At 40.8% G+C, this 20,621-nt stretch overlaps 2 protein-coding genes across 2 annotated transcripts; both read left to right on the top strand.

The window, feature by feature from the left end:
• Positions 1-845: 845 nt before the first annotated feature.
• On the top strand, positions 846-1,775 carry LOC148047749 (vomeronasal type-2 receptor 26-like). Its single transcript, XM_087708127.1, has one exon. It carries the CDS (start codon positions 846-848, stop codon positions 1,773-1,775), a length of 930 nt encoding a protein of 309 aa, XP_087564253.1.
• Positions 1,776-6,103: 4,328 nt separating this feature from the next.
• LOC148047748 (vomeronasal type-2 receptor 26-like) lies at positions 6,104-18,681 on the top strand. Its single transcript, XM_087708126.1, has 7 exons — positions 6,104-6,261; positions 9,118-9,406; positions 9,524-9,721; positions 10,043-10,360; positions 11,000-11,227; positions 14,471-14,597; positions 17,783-18,681. Exons 1-7 carry the CDS (start codon positions 6,104-6,106, stop codon positions 18,679-18,681), a joined length of 2,217 nt encoding a protein of 738 aa, XP_087564252.1.
• Positions 18,682-20,621: the final 1,940 nt, after the last annotated feature.

Here is a 20,621-nt window from a genome sequence, read left to right as displayed (position 1 = left end):
AAAGCCTGCTTGTATTTCTTGGACATGTACTGTGATTGTGGTGTGGGCCTCCCTGGAGATGGACTGAGCTCCAGCATGAGTTTTCTAGCCCCAGGTCAGACTTGGTGTTGTAAGAGCCACACTCCATAATGGACACAAAGTGGAGATTATAATTGGTTCTAATTAATACCATTTCAATCAATATACAACAACTTCTATTTATTGGAACAAGCAAATGAGCAAACATGATATAGGATTCCAGAGTGCATTCTTTGCCACTATGAAACATGCATAATAACAAGACAACAATTACATTCCAACAATAATTTAGTTAATTAAAGCCAAAATTCTAAATTTTGTGTCCATCTGATGTAACTCATAGGAATAGATTATATTCAGATCCATTTTCCATAGTACTTCTTCGCTATCAATCATAGATCATTTAGAGTAGAATAGAATAGAATAGAATAGAATAGAAGAGAAGAGAAGAGAAGAGAAGAGAAGAGAAGAGAAGAGAAGAGAAGAGAAGAGAAGAGAATATTTAGCCAACTGTGATTAGATATACAAGAAATGTGTTTCTGGTGCAGAAGCTCTCAAGGTACATGCAAAGCAATGCAGTAAAAATAATATAATACCAATAAAAGTGAGTAGTAGAGAAGATGAAAAGGATTAACGTTATACATTAAAATATTTTCTCACATTTCTTACTTAGTTTTGACTATGGTGGATAAGTATTGTCTAATATGTTTTCCACTCCTGTCAATATCTTCTCTCATCCACATCATTTTTACAAACATGTTTTATGTATTGCGGTATTAATTGATTTTATTTGTATTTGCTATAATCCTATAGTTACAGAAACAGACATGTTTTTCTGTTTTTCAGATGCAGCCCATTGTGAAAAGTGTCCAGATGATCAGCATTCTAATCAGAAGAGAGATCAATGTATCCCCAAGGTTATAACTTTCCTGTCCTATAAAGAAAATGTGGGTCTCATCCTGGCTCTCTTTGCCATTGCCTTATCCATAACTACTGCCTTTGTTCTAGGAATCTTCATTAAATACCGAGAAACTCCCATAGTCAAAGCCAATAATCGGGATCTCACCTACATTCTCTTGATCTCCCTCCTGTTTTCCTTCTTGACCTCCCTTCTATTTGTGGGTCAACCTAAGAAAGTTACCTGCCTTCTCCGACAAACCACCTTCAGTATTATTTTTTCAGTAGCTATCTCTTCCTTGCTGGCCAAGACTATCATGGTGGTGGTGGCATTTCTGGCCACAAAGCCAGGCAGCAGGATGAGGAAATGGCTGGGAAAGAGTTTGTCTATCTCTATTGTCTTGTCCTGTGCGGGGTTTCAGGTGGGCATCTGCCTTGTATGGCTAGGAAATGCCCCCCCATTTGCTGACTCTGACCTACATTCCCAACCAGGACAGATCGTCCTGCAGTGTAATGAAGGCTCAGTTGCCATGTTCTATTTTGCCCTTGGCTATATGGGCTTTCTGGCTATCATCTGCTTCATAGTGGCTTTCTTAGCCAGAAAACTCCCAGGGACATTCAATGAAGCCAAGTGGATCACTTTCAGCATGCTGGTTTTCTGCAGTGTTTGGATCTCCTTTGTCCCCACTTACTTGAGCACCAAAGGGAAATACATGGTGGCTGTGCAGATCTTCTCCATCCTGGCCTCCAGCCTGGGTTTACTGGGCTGTATTTTTGTCCCCAAATGCTACATCATTGTTCTGAGACCTGATATGAACACTAAGGAGCATCTAATGATGAAAAGCTATTCAGGCTCCTGATTTTAGAAGCTATTTTTGTATAGTTAACATGTCAGAGCATTTGCAGCATGGCTACTATTAGGAGACAACCCAGGAGCATAACACAGCACAAAGAGACTTAGACCTTTAACAGTGGTTTATATGCAACATATACAGAAATACCATATTTTTCGGAGTATAAGACGCACCAGAGTATAAGATGTGCCAAGATTTTGAAGAGGCAAATTTTTTTTAAAAAGTTTTTGCACTCTGCAGACCTCCCCAAAACAGCCTGTTTTTTGTGAAAACAGGCCCAGATTTTTGTCAAAAAAAGGACATAATAGCATTTAGGAGGCTTGTAGAGTGCTGCTGGGGCTGGGGGGCCAAAAATGAATAAAAAATGGCCCATTTTCCACGGGAACGGGCCCTTTTGTCAAAAAAGGGGCATGCATAGCCTTTAGGAGGCTTATAGAGTGCTCCTGCAAGCTGTGGGGTGAAAATGAGCAAAAACAGCAGCCTGTTTTTAACTCATTTTTGCCCTCCCCAGCCTCCAGCAGCACTCTGGAAGCCTCCTAAAGGCTATTCATGGCCATTTTTTTTGCAAAGGGGGTAGGATTTCAGGAGGCCAAAAATGCTGTATTCAGTGTATAAGATGCATCCAGATTTTCACCCTCTTTTTTTGAGGGTGTTGAGTATATCACACAAGGTGGCGCAGTGGTTAAAGTGCTGTACTGCAGCCACTTCAGCTGACTGTTATCTGCAGTTCGGCGGTTCAAATCTCACGGGCTCAAGGTTGACTCAGCCTTCCATCCTTCTGAGGTAGGTAAAATGAGGACCCAGACTGTGGGGGTGACATGCTGACTCTGTAAACTGCTTAGAGAGGGCTGAAAGCCCTATGAAGCGGTATATAAGTCTAACTGCTATTGCTATTGCTATTGCTATATCTCCTTTTGGAAACTAGAGTTGAGTAGCAGAAGATAACAAGGAATGTGCCGCTGAATAGTCACACTGTCAATCACAGCCGCTGAAGTTAAAACAAGGATAACTTTACTTGCACTTACAAAAATAAAGTAGAATAAACATTCTCCAAAACAAGCGATAAGTAGTCTTGAATTATATATACAGTCTAGGGTACAACATGTTTGTTTACAAATGCTCAACTCATGGTTCACCATGTAGACAGGTAACTAACATACAGAGTAGCCACCATCCAATATACAGTATTCAACTCCAATAACAAGCACGGAGAACATACAGGAACAACCAGGAACAAACAGTAGTAGTTCCTACTCCCTCTTATGGCTGATTAAAGCAACAACATCCAATCACATCTCACTTGAGCATTTAAAGTGACAGATACATTATTTCAATCATGGCTTGTGTGTGTGTGTGTGTGTGTGTGTGTGTGTGTGTGTACCCAAGATTAAGATTACATCCCTAACAGAGGGGAAAAGGTGTGTGTTATACTCCGAAAAATACAATATATATGGTAGAAAATACCTGAGAAGTAATCAATCTTCTTCTTAACTCTACACAGAGAACTTAGCAATGGATACTGGACACAAGGAGAGAGAATATTCCCTCTCCTGTCAGCCTTATATAAACACCTCTTAAAGTGGTAAAGACGTAATAATTTAGTAACTTTTACATTGTTATGTTAAATAAATAATTGATAATGGCAATAAGGTACACACATGTGTTGGCTTGATAAGAAGAAACTTCATAGAAACAGTAAAAGATTTTCTGTTAACCAACATTAACTATAATAATAAATAACGGAATGATAAAGATAAGGGATATATATATGCACGTGTGTGTGTGTGTGTGTGTGTGTGTGTGTGTGTGTGTGTGTATGTTATATTTATGCTGATAAATAAATAAAGGGAGACTAGTATAGATCTATTTCAAGCTATTTAGCTCTCATCAGCTAGCCATACCCTATGTTGGGAATCGAACCTGTGCTCTATTGCCTCTCAGGCAGATGTGTTAACCATTGAGCTACAAGGCTCGACTCCTTATCAGCCAGGCAGGGTGAGAGGTATATATTTAAAGTCACAACCCCTGGTATGCCCAAATATGGGAGGAAGGTCACACTTCCACTCTCTGTCTTCGGCTCGTCACAAGAGACCATCCAGACAGAAACCCAATATTTTTTACTGTTGCCTTTTTTGTTACATTTGTTATATTTATGCTGATAAATAAATAAAGGGAGACTAGTATAGATCTATTTCAAGCTATTTAGCTCTCATCAGCTAGCCATACCCTTACTGGGATTTGATCTAATAGATATATATTAGAGTTACAACCCCCGGTATGCCCAAATATGGGAGGAAGTTCACTGCTTCCATTCTCTGTCCATCGGCTTGTCACTAGAGACCATCCAGACAGAAACCCAATATTTTTACTGTTGCCTTTGTTACATTTGTGTTGTATTTGTGCTGATAAATAAATAAAGGGAGACTAGTATAGATCTATTTCAAGCTATTTAGCTCTCATCAGCTAGCCATACCCTTACTGAGATTAGAACCTGTGCTGTATTGCATCTTAGGCAGATGTGTTAACCATTGAGCCACAGAGTTCTACTCCTTATCTAATACATATCTATCACCCTGGCTCAGCTGATAAGGAATTTTGAACTTTGAACTATGTTTCTCAATAAAGGATAAACCCCAACCTAGGCCAGTCCTTGCCTTCTTTGGAAACCTGACTGAATCTTTACCTAGCTGATTTTACAGAACAGGACTCAGGACCCTTACTCTAGCTGGGGACCAGGAAATGAAACCATGAAGCTCAGTAAGGATGTGGGTCCTTGAAGTCTGATTCTAACAGTGTGTCTGGTAATTTTTGATAAGGCAACATGAACTGTGTTTAACTAAGTAGTGTTTATATGGGACATCATTATCTGCCCAAGCTTTGAAATCACTATAAAAAATTGCATCCCTTGCTAAATAAGAAATATTTAGTATCCCAATTAGTGCAAGAAGTTTTGCACTAATGCAAAGAAGGGGCAAAGATTATGTTCTACTTTATAGGCATTTAAACCTTTGTTTGAACCAAATTTACAAAGATATCCTATTGCCCCCAGCAATCTGAGTCCTCATTTTACCAACCTCAGAAGTACGGAAAACTAAGTCAACCTTGAGCCAATCAGAATCGAGCTGCTGGCAGTCAGTTTGGATTTTAACCTCTTTCAAACCAGCAGTCCTCTCTGTCCATAATGGACTTCTGGACAGAGAGGACCATTGGTTTGAAAGGGGGACTCAAAACACTCATCTACATTAAGATTGAACAGCCCTCTCTCAAGAGCGGGGGAGGGATACAACACCGCCTGTCTCCTGTTCACCACACAGTCCTTTCAACAGTTCAAAGAAGGTTCCACACCCATTTGCACTATTTGGGTGACCCTGAGGACACAGGGCCTCCATCACTCTCAGAATGAGTGCTAATGACCAGACTTCAAGGAATATAAATTCTTCCAGCTGCCACCATTCAGTCAAAACTGAAGAAGCTTCTTGGATGAGATGCAAAAAGTCTTCAAAGAAAAGCAAAGTCCAGTTGCCTTTTTAAGAAGCACCTTTGGGACAACCATGATCTGGATGGCTGAAAATCTCCATAGACAGCTGATGAAAAGTGCTCAATTGTTTTCCACATGACAATGTTTAGAATCTCAACAACATGTTCCAAGAGTAAAAAGGCAATCAAGCATCCATAAATTGTTCCCTTCCAGACTCTTGAACTAAATCCATGCCCTTGAGTGATGCAAAACTTTCCTCCAGAAGTTGTGAATGCTCCAACACTGGAAGTTTTTAAGAAGAGATTGGACAATCATTGTCTGAAGTAATGTAGGGTTTCCTGCCTAAGCAGGGGGTTAGACTAGTACACCTCCAAAGTCCCTTCCAACTCTGTTATTCTATTCTAAAACTGTTGTTTTTCAACAATGCACCTCTGTTGCAACAGTCATTCCCAATTCCCCTTCTAATCATTAAAATCATGGTTATTTATTCTATTTGTGTGGGAGGGGGAATCTTATATGAGATTTTTGCTACCACCATGACTTTTAAAGTAATGTGACAAAAACGGGATATCCTAGATATCCTATAGAAATCCTAGACATATGATCTGAAACTACTCCTACTCTTTCTGAGAGCAGAGGGCATAGTTAGTAGAATTAGGCTGGGGTTGTGCTAGTGTAAGATTCCAGGTTCCTCTTCCACATCTGGAGCCAAACTGGAACATCTTCATTACAGTTGTGCTCTTTTAAGAGAGAGAGGGAGGAACTAAGAAGGTTCTCTATCCGTACATGTCAAATGTTGCTGCTGGAAAAGGAGCTCTTTTTGCTTCTTCTCCTGTCCCAATTTCCTTGTTCCACGATGCTGAGGAAATGTCCTTTGAAGCTGACAAAAGAAGAAAATAAGGGCTTTCACTACTACAAGCCTGGAGACTACCTGATCACTGGAATAACGTCTAAAATATTTTCTCTATATTACCCTTATGATTTCTCCAAGTCACCGACTCACAGATTGAAAAGGTATTTGTCAATATGTACGAGATTTGAGAAAATGGGGGTTAATTTTACCCACAGCAGAGTCTTTTTTTAGGAATGATTTCCATTTCCCAGCTCCTTACATTGAGAAAGGAGGGTCATTACAGATACTCCTCGACTTACAAGTGTTTGTTTAATGACTGCTGAAAGTTACAACGGCACTGAAAAAAGTGACATAGCACCATTTTTCACAGTTATGACCTTTGCAGCATCCCCATGACCATGTGATCAAAATCCAGATGCTTGGCAGCTGTTTCATATTGATGGCCATTGCAGTATCCTGGGGTTGTGTGATTCCCTTTTGCAAACTTCTGACAAGCAAAGTCAAGGGGGAAGCCAGGTTGATGTAACAATGGTGTTACTAACAGATTAACAGAGCTGGAAAGCAATGTTCCCTCTAATTTTTTTTCAGTGTGAGCGGAAAAGTATAGTGTTTGAGCGGCACAGTTTCATGCCTGAGCACCTAAGAGAGCAACAGTTTGAACTTCTGTCTCGTCTGCTGGACATTTGCGCAACATTCCAAGCGCCAAGCACCAATTGTGAGCGAGGTTTCAGCCTGATGAATGCCAGGCATGAAAAGTGCCACTCAAACACTATACTTTTCCGCTCACCCTGAAAAAAAAAAGACTTCTGCTCAGCTTTTAGATCATTAGACTGGCTAGAGAGAGACATGGCACCAACAGGTCCTGGGTCCTGGCATTTTGCAGGCAACCTGTCCTCTCACATTCCTTTGGAATGCAACCCATCACATTTGAATTAGATTTTGCCAATTATCCTATTAAAAGATAATCCTATTATTCTAAAATATGACTAACTCGATATTAAAAATGTAAATATTTAATGCTGATAAATAATAGCAGTAATTGTTATTTAGTATGATTAAAATCAGTATTGATATATCAATATATCTATCAAAATTGACAATAAACACTAAAATAACAATACAAATATATAATGTGGAATATAAATGTAATAAATATAATATATAAATACAACATAAATGTAATAAAATAATTTATCATGAAACTCTCCCCCTTTAAAGTAATAAGATCAATTAAATAGTCTAGCAAGTTTGGACAATATGCTATATGTTATGTTACTTAAGAATATATATACCTCAGAATCAGATACAACATCCACATCATTTCCAACTGAGTCAATAAAATGATATGCCATGCCAAAACTATTTTAGATAAAGATATGAAATTAATCAAGTATTGCATTTATTTTTCAAAATGAATGTAGAATTTTTATTATTATTTAAGTTTTGTACCCTATCTTTTCTAACTAACGTTAACTTTAAAAAGATGTTACATCAGACTACAATACAAGTAATTAAATGAAGACTAAAATAAGTGTTTTGGCATATTGAGCTTTTTATATTTCTTTCTAATATTGCTTCCTTAGTTGAGAACTTGCTCCTCAGCTTACTTACGCATTAACTGTTTGTTGCTTTTATGGCTTATTCATTCACTGCTCCATCTTCAGTTTTTTTCACAGGGGGCAGGGCTTCCTTCCTCCCTTCCCTCCTTCCCTCCACTCCTTTGGCCACCAATTTTGAGCCAATTCTCTCTCTCTCTCTCTCTCTCTCTCTCTCTCTCTCTCTCTCTCTCTCTCTCTCTCTCTCTCTCTCTCTCTCTCTCTCTCTCTCTCTCTCTCTCTCTCACACACACACACACACACACACACGTTCTTGGGGGGGGTTGAATTACTCCGCCTCACTGCGCAAAGTCGGCTCAGCATGTGTTCGGCCCCTGCTTACGCTGAATCAAATCTGCAGCCGGCGGGACCATTTCAAAGCCGCCAGTCCTCTTGCTCCTTCTCCTTCACCGGCAAAGCAGTGGGTGGTGCCTCCCCCTTCACTCGGAGCACCTCAGCTGGGCTCTGGGTTACCCCTGCCATCGCCTCCACCTCCGCCGCTTTCCTACTAGCTCCCGCGGCCTCAAGCACGGCAGAGGAGGAAGGGGGAGGGATAACGCGGGGGCCAGCTCAGGTGCTCCGCGTGGAGAGAGAGGCACCACTGCGGGAGCTTTGCTGGTGAAGGAGAAGAAGCAAGAGGACTGGCGGCTCATCAAAACAAGTCTGGGGAGGTCCTTTGCGGGAGGCCAGTTCTAGCTGCCTGCAAAGGACTTCCCCACGTTTGCTTTGGTAGAAAGCTCTGCGCGGCAGTTAGAAATCTCTGCGTGGAGGTTTCTAGCGACGTGCGCGGCCGCGCACGCGCGCACCTTAGAGGGAACAGTGCTGGAAAGGACCTTGTAGGTTGTCTAGTCTAACTCCGCACCCTCCCAAGCAGGAGACCCTACAACATTTATGATAGATGGCAGTCCAATCTCTTCTTGAAATCTTCCAGTGATGAACCTCCCACAACTTCCGAAGGCAAAGCTGTTCCCATGATTGATTGTTCTCACTGTCAGAAAATTTCTCCTTATTTCTAGGTTGAATCTCTCCTTGATCAATTTCCATCCATTATTCCTTGTCTGGTCTTCAGGTGCCTTGGAAAATAGCTTGACCCTCTCCTCTCTGTGGCAGCCCCTCAAATACTGAAAGATTGCTATCATGTCTCCCCTAGTCCTTCTCTTCACTAGACTAGCCATGCCCAGTTCCTGCAACTGTTCATCATATGTTTTAGCCTCCAGCCCCCTAATCATCCTAGTTGCTCTTCTCTTAATTTATCCTTTAAAACCAACAAAATGATCAATTTTAAAACATAGCTGTGTGTCTGATAATATTTCCTACATTACGATATAGAAATATAAAGCTACATTAAGACAGATTTCCATAAACTGAAGAAGCAAATCCAGATGGAAGATGATGACCTTTTTTATATCTATTATGTTGCAGTATGAAGACGAGCTTCTTCCACATCCTGTCCTTCCTCTTTGCTGTTCATGAGATCAACCAGAATCCAAAGCTCTTACCCAACATCACCTTGGGCTACAGCATCTATCAGACTTTTTTCAATGCAAGGATAACCTATGAGGCCATGATGGACCTGCTATCTACAGGGCAGGAGAATGTCCCAAACTATAGTTGTGGAAGACAAAAGAACCTGCTGGCAGTTCTTGAAGAGATGGATTCCGAACTCTTTGATCATATTTCTACTTTCTTGGGCCTCTACAAAATTCCACAGGTATGAAGCTAAATTGAATTTAAATTCCATGCTGTAAATTTTTGTGCTTACATTGAAGCATTTGACTTTAATTATTCAAAGTAGAACAAACTACCAATATCTTCTCTTTCATCTTAGATCAACTATGGTGTTATCAGCCACATTGCTGAGCAAAATCATCATTTTCCTTTTTTCTACCGGATGACCCCAAAACAAGAACCTCCTTACTCAGCCATTGTCCAGCTGCTCCTGCATTTCCGATGGACGTGGATCAGCCTCCTTTCTCAGGACAATGAAAGAGGAGAAAACTTTAAAAGAAGCTTGGAAACTCTAGCTGTAAAAAATGGGATTTGCATTGTCCTCTCAGAAACTATCCCAACAATGAATGCTGATTTACTTTTCGGGAAAATATTTGTGCAAGAAAGAAGAAAAATGCTCTTTCTTCTTATAAATAGTCAAGTCAAAATTATTCTTTGCCAATTGGATTTTCAGGCTACAGCACTGACATCAGGACTAATAGAACATACTGAAAGACTTAATAACATTGTTGTGGGAAAAGTGTGGTTTGCAACAGCTTTGTCAGATACAAGTGTAGGAATGTTTTACTACGGGGTTGATCTCCAACATAAACATGCTTTGTTTTCTTTTCTCACCCAGACAAAGAGAAGGACACAATATTACAACTACAATTTATATGCCCTCACTGTCGAACAGTTTGGAAAGAAAGTGTTCCAATGTTTCTATGCAAAGCCTGTGTTTTCTAAGAAAGTTTGGGAAAGATGCACAGAAAAAGTAAGCCAGGAACTTCCACCCCATGATGTGGTTGCAAGAGTCCTGTCTGAGGATGGCTCCAGTATTTCCAAAGCAACACAAGCTGTGGCCTCAGTCTTCAATGCTGTCTCTTCTTCCCAAATGAGCAAGAGGAGTATGCATGTTGGAAACAATCAGTCACCCCAGATTGTACAGCCATGGCAGGTAAGACTTCTTTTTCAAAGTTCCATGAAAGTGGATGTAGGGAGGGTTGAGATATTCCAAACATCAGTTGCTGACTTTGAAAGAGAGGAAAAGGGACAGAGACAGTGACAGAGATCGACAGAGACAGAGACCGACAGAGACAGAGACAGACAGAGACAGCAGACACAGAGACACAGACAGACAGACAGACAGACAGACAAAGACAGACACAGACGGCCAGAGACAGAGATAGACAGACAGAGATATCTCCAAATTTGGTCCCCAAACAGGAACTCTATTAAAAAGTATGATTTCACAGCAAAATTCTTGGAGATGAAATAAATTATTTAATTTTTCAGGTTATGTCATTTTGGATTTTGTTAAAATGAAAATGATAAATTATGGCTTGGTTGGAAAACTTAGTGGTTTCTTTAAGAAACTGTAAGACACATCATATCTGAAAAAGATCTCTATTCCCTGGAAATAAAGCGAGAGTAGCTTCCCATGAAATCCTCAATTAACCCCTTTCAACCCAAGTTATGAGCCGAGGAGTTTAAATTATTCAGAGCACTTGTAATCTAGAATAATAGCCATAAAACATTGAATAAAGGCAGAAATAAGAATCTGCAAGCTGTATGTGTGGTTTTCTTTGATTTGCAGCTTCATCAATTCATGAGAAACTTCCAACTTCACAATGTTTCCAGGGATGGGGTTTATTTGGATGAAAAGGGAGTTCCTGCTGCTGACTTTGATATCATGCACTGGGCAGTTTTTCCCAACAAGTCGACTGCTGGGGTGAAAGTTGGGAGTGTAGAAAGAGAAGCCTCCTCAGAAGTCAAGGTCTCCATCAATCAGGGTGCTATCCAATGGCCAACATCATTTAACAAGGTAGCTGATGTTTCTTCATTTTTGCTCTCCTATTTAACACCACATAATGCAGTCTCTTCTATTCAGAAATCATTCCCATCCAAACCAATGAAGATAATCTCCAGATAAAGGAATCTTAAGTCCTATTAATTCATTAGTTAAGGTAAAGGTAAAGGTTCCCCTCACAATTACGTGCTAGTCGTTCCCGACTCTAGGGGGTGGTGCTCATCTCTGTTTCAAAGCTGAAGAGCCAGTGCTATCCAAAGACGTCTCTGTGGTAATATGGCCAGCATGACTAAATGCCAAAGGTGCATGGAGCACTGTTACTTTCCCAGCAAAGGTGGTTCCTATTTTTCTACTTGCATTTTTACATGCTTTTGAACTGCTACGTTGGCAGAAGCTGGGACAAGTAACGGGAGCTCATTCCATTACGCGTCACTAGGGATTTGAACCGCCAAACTGTCAACCTTTCTGATTGACAAGCTCAGCATCTTAGCCACCATGTCCCTTCAATTCATTAGTTATCATGTATCTTTTAGGATTTTTCAGAAGTTTGTCACAAGCTGGAATCTGTTGCACCGTAAAATAGTGTCACGTCCTCTACATTCTGCATTATTAAATTGGAAGATAATGCCATAATTCATAGCCCATGAGATAATTTGAATTTTTTAAAAAGCTCAAGGTTTCAAAGGCGTAATCCACTGGGTGGCGTGAGAGAAAATGTCAAGTTGAGAATCTGTTGGGGGAAATGTGAGCAGTTGAAAAAAGGTAATTTGCATGCAATCTCTGTTGGACTTGAAGAGACTAGAAGCATTTGAAATGTGGATTTACAGGTGGCTGTTACATATAAACTGGGTTGACAAAATCAGAAATGAGGGGGTGAATAAGCCGCCTGGGAAAGCCAAGGATTATCATCAAAACCATTAAAAAGCGAAAGAATATTTCAGACAATGCGATGTGACACACAGAAAAATACGGCATCCTTCACTTAATCCTCCAGGGAAAGTCAACAACATCCAGGCAGAAGAAGAACATCATGGCTTCAAAATCCATGGGACTGGTTTGAACAAAAGTCAGCAGCCCATTTTCATGCGGCTGTTGATAAAAAATAGGATCACCAACATGATCCCCAATGTCCAATGACAGATATGGCTGACAGCCCTGAAGATCCAAAGTTAAAGATGGCCCTGGCATGTTGGGGCTGTTACTTGGGGGTGTTACTTGGAACCTTGCTAATGGCAGGAGGAGGAGGAGGAGGAGGAGGAGGAGGAGGAGGAGGAGGAGGAGGAGGAGGAGGAGGAGGAGAAGGAGGAGGAGGAGGAGGAGGAAGAAGAAGAAGAAGAAGAAGAAGAAGAAGAAGAAGAAGAAGAAGAAGAAGAAGAAGAAGAAGAAGAAGAAGAAGAAGAAGAAGAATTTGTATGCAATGATACAATGTTCAACTTTAGAAGAGACATCCAGAGACATTTGCAGCCAGATTCAGGGGGGTTCATGCTAAAGAAAGGAATGGGAGCCTCCCCTAAGGAGAAACAACTTTTGCAATGCAACTACTTTCCTTTGGAATGAAGAATAGAGCAAAGTATCTCTGAAGATTCTCAGTCATCCCAGTCATGGTTGTCCCAAAGGTGCTTTTTCAAGAGGCAACTGGACGTTCTGGCTTTCCTTTTGAAGATGTTTCGCTTCTCATACAAGAAGCTTCTCCAGCATCCCCCACCATCTCATCCAAGAATCTCCTTGGATGAGAAGCGAAACATGTTCAAAGAAAAATCAGAAAGTCCAGTTGCCTCTTTGGGGCAATAAAGCAAAATGTATGCTTCAGAAAAGGCTCAGCCCCGGTTTGAGCAATGGCCAAAATTGTGGAAACCTTTTAGGAAAAGTGAGGTTTGATGGCTAATAACACCACTTTTTTGGGAGTTTCAAGCTAATCATATTCCACTGCTGGAATGGCCTGGGAATAGCCCAGACCTTAACCCAATTAAAAATCTATGGAGCTGACTAAAGAAACTTCTTAGTCAGAAGTGACCCAGCAATAAAACCCAGTTAATAGAAGCAATCATTCAATTTTGGTTTCACATTATAACAGCTGCAGAACTAAAAGTCTTGGTTCACTCCATGGGAAGACGTTGTAAGGCCATAATTCATGCTAAAGGTTCCCCAACTAAGTATCAACTGGCATGGTGATATTTTTTTGTATATCTTGTTTTTTCTATGGTGATAATTTTTGTATAGCTCGTTTCACTTTTCTTCTTTATAACTGCTATTTGAATAGCTAGTCCTTCATAAAAGTTATTGCTTTACATTTTTGATTAAATTACCTTTCCATTGATATATAATTTTATGGTACTACTCCAAAAAAAGTGGTGTTATTAGCTAGTTTTAGAAAATACACTTTTCCCAAAAGATTTCCATAATTTTGGCCACTACTGTACAGTTACTGGCCTCAACTCCTGCGCACCTAGCAGGTTTGAAAGCATGCAAATATGAGTAGATAAATAGGTACCACTTCAGTGGGAGTGTAATACCGTTCTGTGCACCCTCTGTGTATAGTCATGCTGGATACTTGATCACAATTGATAATGTTTGCGCTCTAGGCTAAGAAACAGAGATAAGCCCTGTCTCCTAGAGTCTAACACAACCGGACAAGGGAAACCTATAGGTAAACTATATGTTTTAGGATTGCAAATATAAATTGATAAAGAGAATTCCTTTCCTTTCATTCATTCATGTTCAGAGTTCTTTTCCATAAAGGCCCATGTCAGATGGTACCTCCAACTATTAGAAAGAAAGGAGGATTGAGGTCTCCATCAGTAACTGCCATGCTACTATACCATGGCTGAGTTTGTTCCATATACCTCTTGGCTTCCAGAAACCAGTTCATTCAAATAAACTCTTCTAACTCAGGGGCTGCCACAAAGAAGAGGGAGTCAAGCTATTCTCCAAAGCACCTGAGGGTAGAACATGAAGCAATGGGTGGAAACTAATCAAGGAGAGAAGCAGCTTAGAACTGAGGAGAGATTTCCTGACAGTTAGAACCATTAATCAGTGGAACAACTGGCCTCCAGAAGTTGTGAATGCTCCAACACTGGAAGTTTTAAAGATGATGTTGGATAACCATTTGTCTGAAGTGATGTAGGGTTTCCTGACTAAGCAGGGGGTTGGACTAGAAGACCTCCAAGGTCCCTTCCAACTCTGTTACTCTATTCTTCTATTCTATTCTATTCTATTCCATTCTATTCTATTCTATAACTGGGTGTTTTTAATGCTTAGATGATGCCTTCTTCTAGATGTTCAGAAAGTTGTTACCCAGGATATGCCAAGCTCTTAAGAGAGGGAGCACCAATTTGTTGCTATGACTGTTCTCTGTGTATGGAAGGAACATTTTCTATACAAGAAGGTAGGTAGCTGGGGGGGTGAAATTGAAGGTGCAATCAATATTCAATCTTGTTTTTCTGGCCAACATTTTCTAAAACTGTTTTCTTTCCTTCTAATTTTAGAGCCAATTTCTAGCAAAATTCCATAAAACAATGACATTTGCATTTCTTAAAGGAGTCCCCAAACTCAAGGTTGCATGATGATGTGCCCATTAAAATAAATTAAAAATGGGGGAGCCCTGGAAACTTTCAGATTCAGGTTAATGTCAGGGTTCCAATGAAAGAAGACTCTGAGGCTTGAAGTTCCTCAAAGTTCCATTTTATTAGAGATGTCATATTGGCACATCTGGGAAAACCCAAATCTGAAAGCTTCCAGGTTTTCCCCCACCCAAAAGAAAGTCCAAGCAACTACCCAGCACCCACATGTCCATCACATGGCCCAATCAGGCCCCGTCACAACTGGAGATGCCTTCCAGTCCCACCTTCCTCCAGGTGCAGGGCAAGATGTCCTTGACTCTCTGAGAAAGGAGTGTTATTTTGACTATATATCTCCCATATTCCATATAATTCCCCTCTCATTTCCCCACAGCATTAAATGTGGCAGGCTGGAAGGCCCAATGCAAAAGATGACTTCCAGGCCTGATAGGTAGCTTAAATCTCTTGTTATCTTCTTGTCTGGCTTCAGGAAAGAAGTCAAGCATTGTGAGAGTTGATATCAATGTCAAGTTTCCAACTGATGAACCCAACCAAAGCAAGCACAATCAAGACGGTCCAATCTCTTCTTGCAAAACTTTATTGAGTACATCATTTCAGCACATTTGAGGGCAAAACCAGATCTAGATCTTTTCCACACTAACCCCTATAGTTAAAGTACAAATTCTTCCTCCACCACCACCCCAATTAGCTCAGGTCACATTGTCCAATACAGTCTCCGGATATTGTTATGGGAAAGTCTTTTTGGCTTTTGTAAACAACTACTAAAATGTCCTTGGTTCTCATGCCAATGTCTTGGTGTCTGGCTCATATTCTATCTGCCTCTCCCTCCCATAGTTCAAGGCAACTATTATCAAGATGCGATAATAGTTGCAACAGCAAGACATCTTTTGAAGCTTGGCACTGTTTTGCAGCTTTAAAAGAAGTAATGATTATTTCTAATTAATATTGGGTCTCTCTCTGGGAAGAACTATTGAATTACTCCTTGGACATGTTTGCATCATCATGTTATGGCTTACCTTAGTGGGAAAACTGAGTTTCAGCATAAGTTCTTTTACAGCCAGAGGTATGGGAAAAATCAGTTATCAGAGGAATGGGATTGATAAATAGAAACATAAGGAATCTGTCCTTGTAGCTCACAGAGACTTCTCAGAGTTTTATTGGAACACTAGCTGATAACTCGGTATTGCCCGGGTATATTTTTATCCTAATCTTGTATTAGACAAGAAAAGCCTTGATTTCAGCAGCAATTAAATTAGTTACAAATGTTTTCCCTGTGCCCCCAAAAGCCATACATTTGCCCTCAAAAATAATCAAAGCCTTGTTGAAAATATCTGGACCAAATGTAATTTCTAATGTTGGATTTTCTCCCTTACCAGAGGGAGCCCCCTTGTGGAGTACTGTGAAGCCATTATCATGGCAAGTCCACTGCACTGTACAGTAGAAGCCATTTTACGGCAGTACGGTAGAAGCCACTTTAAGGCACAGCAGGCTGTATCTTAACAGAACACACACCCAGAGGGGTGTTAGGGGTGTCTTTCCCCCACAGTATTTGTTTCCAGGGAGTAAGCCATCTATGTGCCAAGTTTGGTTGAAATTGCTCAAGGCATTCCAGAGTTATGCTGGAACATACAGACAGACATAAACACACAGAGATAGTACCATTTATAGATAGATGATAGATAGATAGATAGATAGATAGATAGATAGATAGATAGATAGATAGATAGATAGATAGATAGATAGATAGATAGATCAAAAGATAGATAGATAGATAGATAGATAGATAGATAGATAGATAGATAGATAGATAGATAGATAGATAGATAGATAGATAGATAGATTCATTCCCATAGCAACTCCTGAGTCACTAGATGAAAATGAAATTTCTAACTAAATCCACTGTTTTCTGTAGATACCATAAGGATAGGAAGTAACCTGGAATCTATTACATTATTCCTTCTGAATACGTATGCATGCATCATTTTTCCTTCTTTATGAAATGCATTAGCATCAGTATATGCTTTTTTTCTCCAGCAGTGTGTCTCCCACTATATTTTTGGAAGAAACCACCCTCCAGTGTCCATTGTTAAATAGATACTGCAGTGAGCCTTGATTATTGGTTTTTGGGTCATCTGTTTGATTCCACACAAGCCATATTTGTTGTGCTAAGAGCCATAACAATAATAAACATAGAGTAAAGAAAACAAATAGGTTTGACTTAAATTAAACATGAATGATTGAAATTAATAAACTTTCAATCCACACACCCTATACATTCAACAACTTATTTCCACTTGCAAGCAACTGTGTCCCAACAGCAATTAAGTTAATTAAAGCCAAAGTACTAGATTTGTACCCACCTGATGTTTCGGGTAGGATTCCAAAGACAATGGTGCACTACACTATAATGCTTCAGTTCATTTTCAGCTGTATGATCCCAAACACTTCTTCACTGTTACTCTTTGTCCTTTTATCCTTCACGAATATGTTTTCTCAGATTCCAGATTACGCCTTAAGCAAATATAGAGGAGAAGAATTTGCTAATACTGTGATGTCGCAGAGAGGCAGGGGGTGATGTGTGCATGCATGGGGAGGGATCACGCATGTGTGGAGGCAGAGGGAGTGCAGGAGGCAGTGCTCCTCTCCGACTCCCTTTTTGGTTGCAGGAGGCTTCAGGGAGGCCTGCTATGCCCAAAGCAGAACACAGGGGCTTGTGTACATGCACGGGGGTGGGGCATATGGGGAGGGGTGTCATGTGTGCATTGCATTATGGGTGTTGGCACACGCATGCGCGCTATTGCACTTTCAGCACACAAGGACAAAACGGTTAGCCATCACTGTTCTAACATGTTCCCCATTTCTCCCAATCCCTCTCTCAGCCCATCACACTTAAAAATATGTTTTATGTATTGTAGTAGTAATTGACTTCAGTTGCATTTGTCATAATCCTACAGTTGCAGAAAAAAATTACATGCTAGATAATATTTTTCAGATGCAGCCCATTGTGAAAAGTGTCCAGATGATCAGTATTCCAATAAGAAGAGAGATCAATGTGTCCCCAAGGTTATAACTTTCCTGTCCTATAAAGAAAATTTGGGTCTCATCCTGGCTCTCTTTGCCATTTCCTTATCCATAACTACTGCCTTTGTTCTGGGAATCTTCATTAAGTACCGAGAAACCTCCTTGGTCAAAGCCAATAATCGGGACCTCACCTACGTTCTCTTGATCTCCCTCCTGCTTTCATTTTTGACCTCCCTTCTATTCATTGGCTGCCCCAACACAGTGACCTGCCTTCTTCGACAAACCTCCTTTAGCATTGTTTTCTCAGTTGCCGTGTCTTCCTTACTGGCGAAGACTGTCATGGTGGTGGTGGCATTTCTGGCCACAAAACCAGGCAGCAGGATGAAAAAATGGCTGGGGAAAAGTCTGTCCAATTCAATTGTCTTGTCCTGTTCTGGGGTTCAGGTGAGCATCTGCCTTATATGGCTGGGAAATGCCCCCCCATTTGCTGACTCTGACCTGCATTCCCAACCAGGACAGATCATCCTACAGTGTAATGAAGGCTCCATTGCCATGTTCTACAATGCCCTTGGCTACATGGGCTTTCTGGCTATCATCTGCTTCATAGTGGCTTTCTTAGCCAGAAAACTCCCAGGGACATTCAACGAAGCCAAGTGGATCACTTTCAGCATGCTGGTTTTCTGCAGTGTTTGGATCTCCTTTGTCCCCACTTACCTGAGCACCAAAGGGAAATACATGGTAGCTGTGCAGATCTTCTCCATCTTGGCCTCCAGCCTGGGTTTAATGGGCTGCATTTTTATCCCCAAATGCTTCATTATTATCCTGAGACCTGACATGAATACCAAGAGGCATCTAATAATGAGAAACTAGGAGGTGCTACAATTGGATGACCCTGTTCACTCTCGTCTCCAATTCTTTAGGGATGGTTTCTTTAACAATCTCCATTTATCCCCCCCCCCTCTTCCAACTCCACATTCCCAATGGTGCAAAAGAGCAGCGTTAATGCTAATGTTGATATACTGACTGTGGGACATAAGTCACACAAAGGGGCTACAAATGCTCTTGATGGGTGCCAGATATGCCTTGTCCTGTTACTCTGCTTCATAACAGTATGTGCTGTCATGAATGACCCCACAAATAGTGGGGGACCCATACCTGACCCAACACAATGTAATCCTCATCTGACATGACCTCACCATCACAAGGCTTATTGACCATACGAAGCCCTTATAAACAGAAGAACAATGGCACTGACATCCCCAAACCCTAAATTCCACTAAAGATGTTACCCAGCCTGGCAATGAAATGTTTGGAAACCAGCCCACAAACTCGGAGGATGCTCATCTTACACCTGAGCTACAGATATTCACCACTATCACAAATACACAATCCATTCTTGTCTTCCATTCCCCTTAGACTTTTTTGCCACCTCCATTGTGTAATTTAATCTCTCATCTCCCTAGAGAACCTTCAAAGTTTCTTCTCAATCCAAAGTGCTATTTGGTACTTTCAGACACTAATTGATACATGGATGTAGAAGACCAAGGTGTGGAAGGACATCTAGTCTTGTGAGATTTTATTACTTTTTTTCTTTTAACAACTTTGTAATCCCTTGCATCGGGTTGGAGTCAGAGTGACTGAATGGATCTGAGCATTTACTGGCTGAATGCCCTTCCTGATGCCTACATAGAGCTCAGAGCAGATATTTTCTCTGTGCACCCAGGGAAGAAATATCTGCCACTATATAGGATCGAACTCACAGCCTCCTGGTTGTGGGGCAAGAGTTCTACCTCTAGGCCACCATGCTATTCTTGTGAGATTCTATTACTGCAATAAGTCTAATAAAAGTAGTTGTTGGTTTCTGCAAAATCTACTGTCAACATTCCGACTGATGGACCCAACCAAAGCAAGCACGAGACATTCCAATCTCTGAATGCAAAACTTTATTGAGTATATCATTTTGGCACTGATGGAGACAAAACCAGATCTACCTAATTCCGGCACACTCCCACATAATTATAGTATAGATTTCTCCCTTCCCCTATTAGTGCAAGTCACATTGTCAAATTGAGTGTCATTGTATTGTTATGAGAAAAAGTCTCTAGTCTTGGCAAGCATCTGCCACAGTGTCCTTGGCTTTCACAGCTCATCTTCTTGATGTCTGGAATCTACATTCCATAACACCCTTCCCTCCCCCAGCTCCTCCCCCTCCCCGATTCTTTGGAAAGCTGAGATGTTATAAAGGTTGAAACAGCATAAGCACGCTTCTAACTTGACATTACTTCTTAATCCGGTCTACCTTGTAGGGTTAACCTATAGGCTCTTAACATGAAGTGAAAGAAACTTCCTCTCCAACTTTGTCTCTGCCCCTTAGGAGGGTGGGAGTGGAAATAAAACCATCATGGGACTTGGATTCCGTCCCCTCACTTAGTACAATAATATCTCTCTGAGCACCATTTGGAGGCCATTGAGGTGCCTCCTGCAATGGAAAACAGTCCTTTCATTCGTGTGATTTCATCCTCAAATTCAAAAAGGTTCCCGTTGAGCACTTGTTATCATTCCCTATATCCAGATCTCAGTGGCAAATTAATCACCCATCAGTGATCTGTATCCACTTCCAAATTGAATGGAATTAAGTGAAGGGGAAGGGGAAGGGGAAGGGGAAGGGGAAGGGGAAGAGAAGAGAACTTTATTGTGACTTTGAATGTACACTAATTGGCATATATTAAAATGAAATTTTGTTGCATACAGCTCTCAAAGAATCACCACCTCCAATATACACTACATAACCATTACAAAATACATACATA

The sequence above is a fragment of the Thamnophis sirtalis genome, unplaced genomic scaffold, assembly GCF_051295495.1.
Source record: "Thamnophis sirtalis isolate CommonGarterSnake01/CBP01778 unplaced genomic scaffold, rThaSir2_p1.2 scaffold_3, whole genome shotgun sequence".
NCBI classification, from domain to species: domain Eukaryota; kingdom Metazoa; phylum Chordata; class Lepidosauria; order Squamata; family Natricidae; genus Thamnophis; species Thamnophis sirtalis.
The sequence above is the reverse complement of the archived record's forward strand: the minus strand, read 5'-3'. Positions and strand labels throughout refer to the sequence as shown.

Excerpts from the sequence above, each read along its gene's own strand:
- LOC148047749 (XM_087708127.1), top strand. The coding sequence starts at position 846 with ATGTTTTTCTGTTTTTCAGATGCAGCCCATTGTGAAAAGTGTCCAGAT.
- LOC148047748 (XM_087708126.1), top strand. The coding sequence starts at position 6,104 with ATGCTGAGGAAATGTCCTTTGAAGCTGACAAAAGAAGAAAATAAGGGC. Across the intron at positions 9,407-9,523 it reads GCCTCTACAAAATTCCACAG|ATCAACTATGGTGTTATCAG; the intron begins GTATGAAGCTAA and ends CTTTCATCTTAG. Across the intron at positions 10,361-10,999 it reads AGATTGTACAGCCATGGCAG|CTTCATCAATTCATGAGAAA; the intron begins GTAAGACTTCTT and ends TTTGATTTGCAG.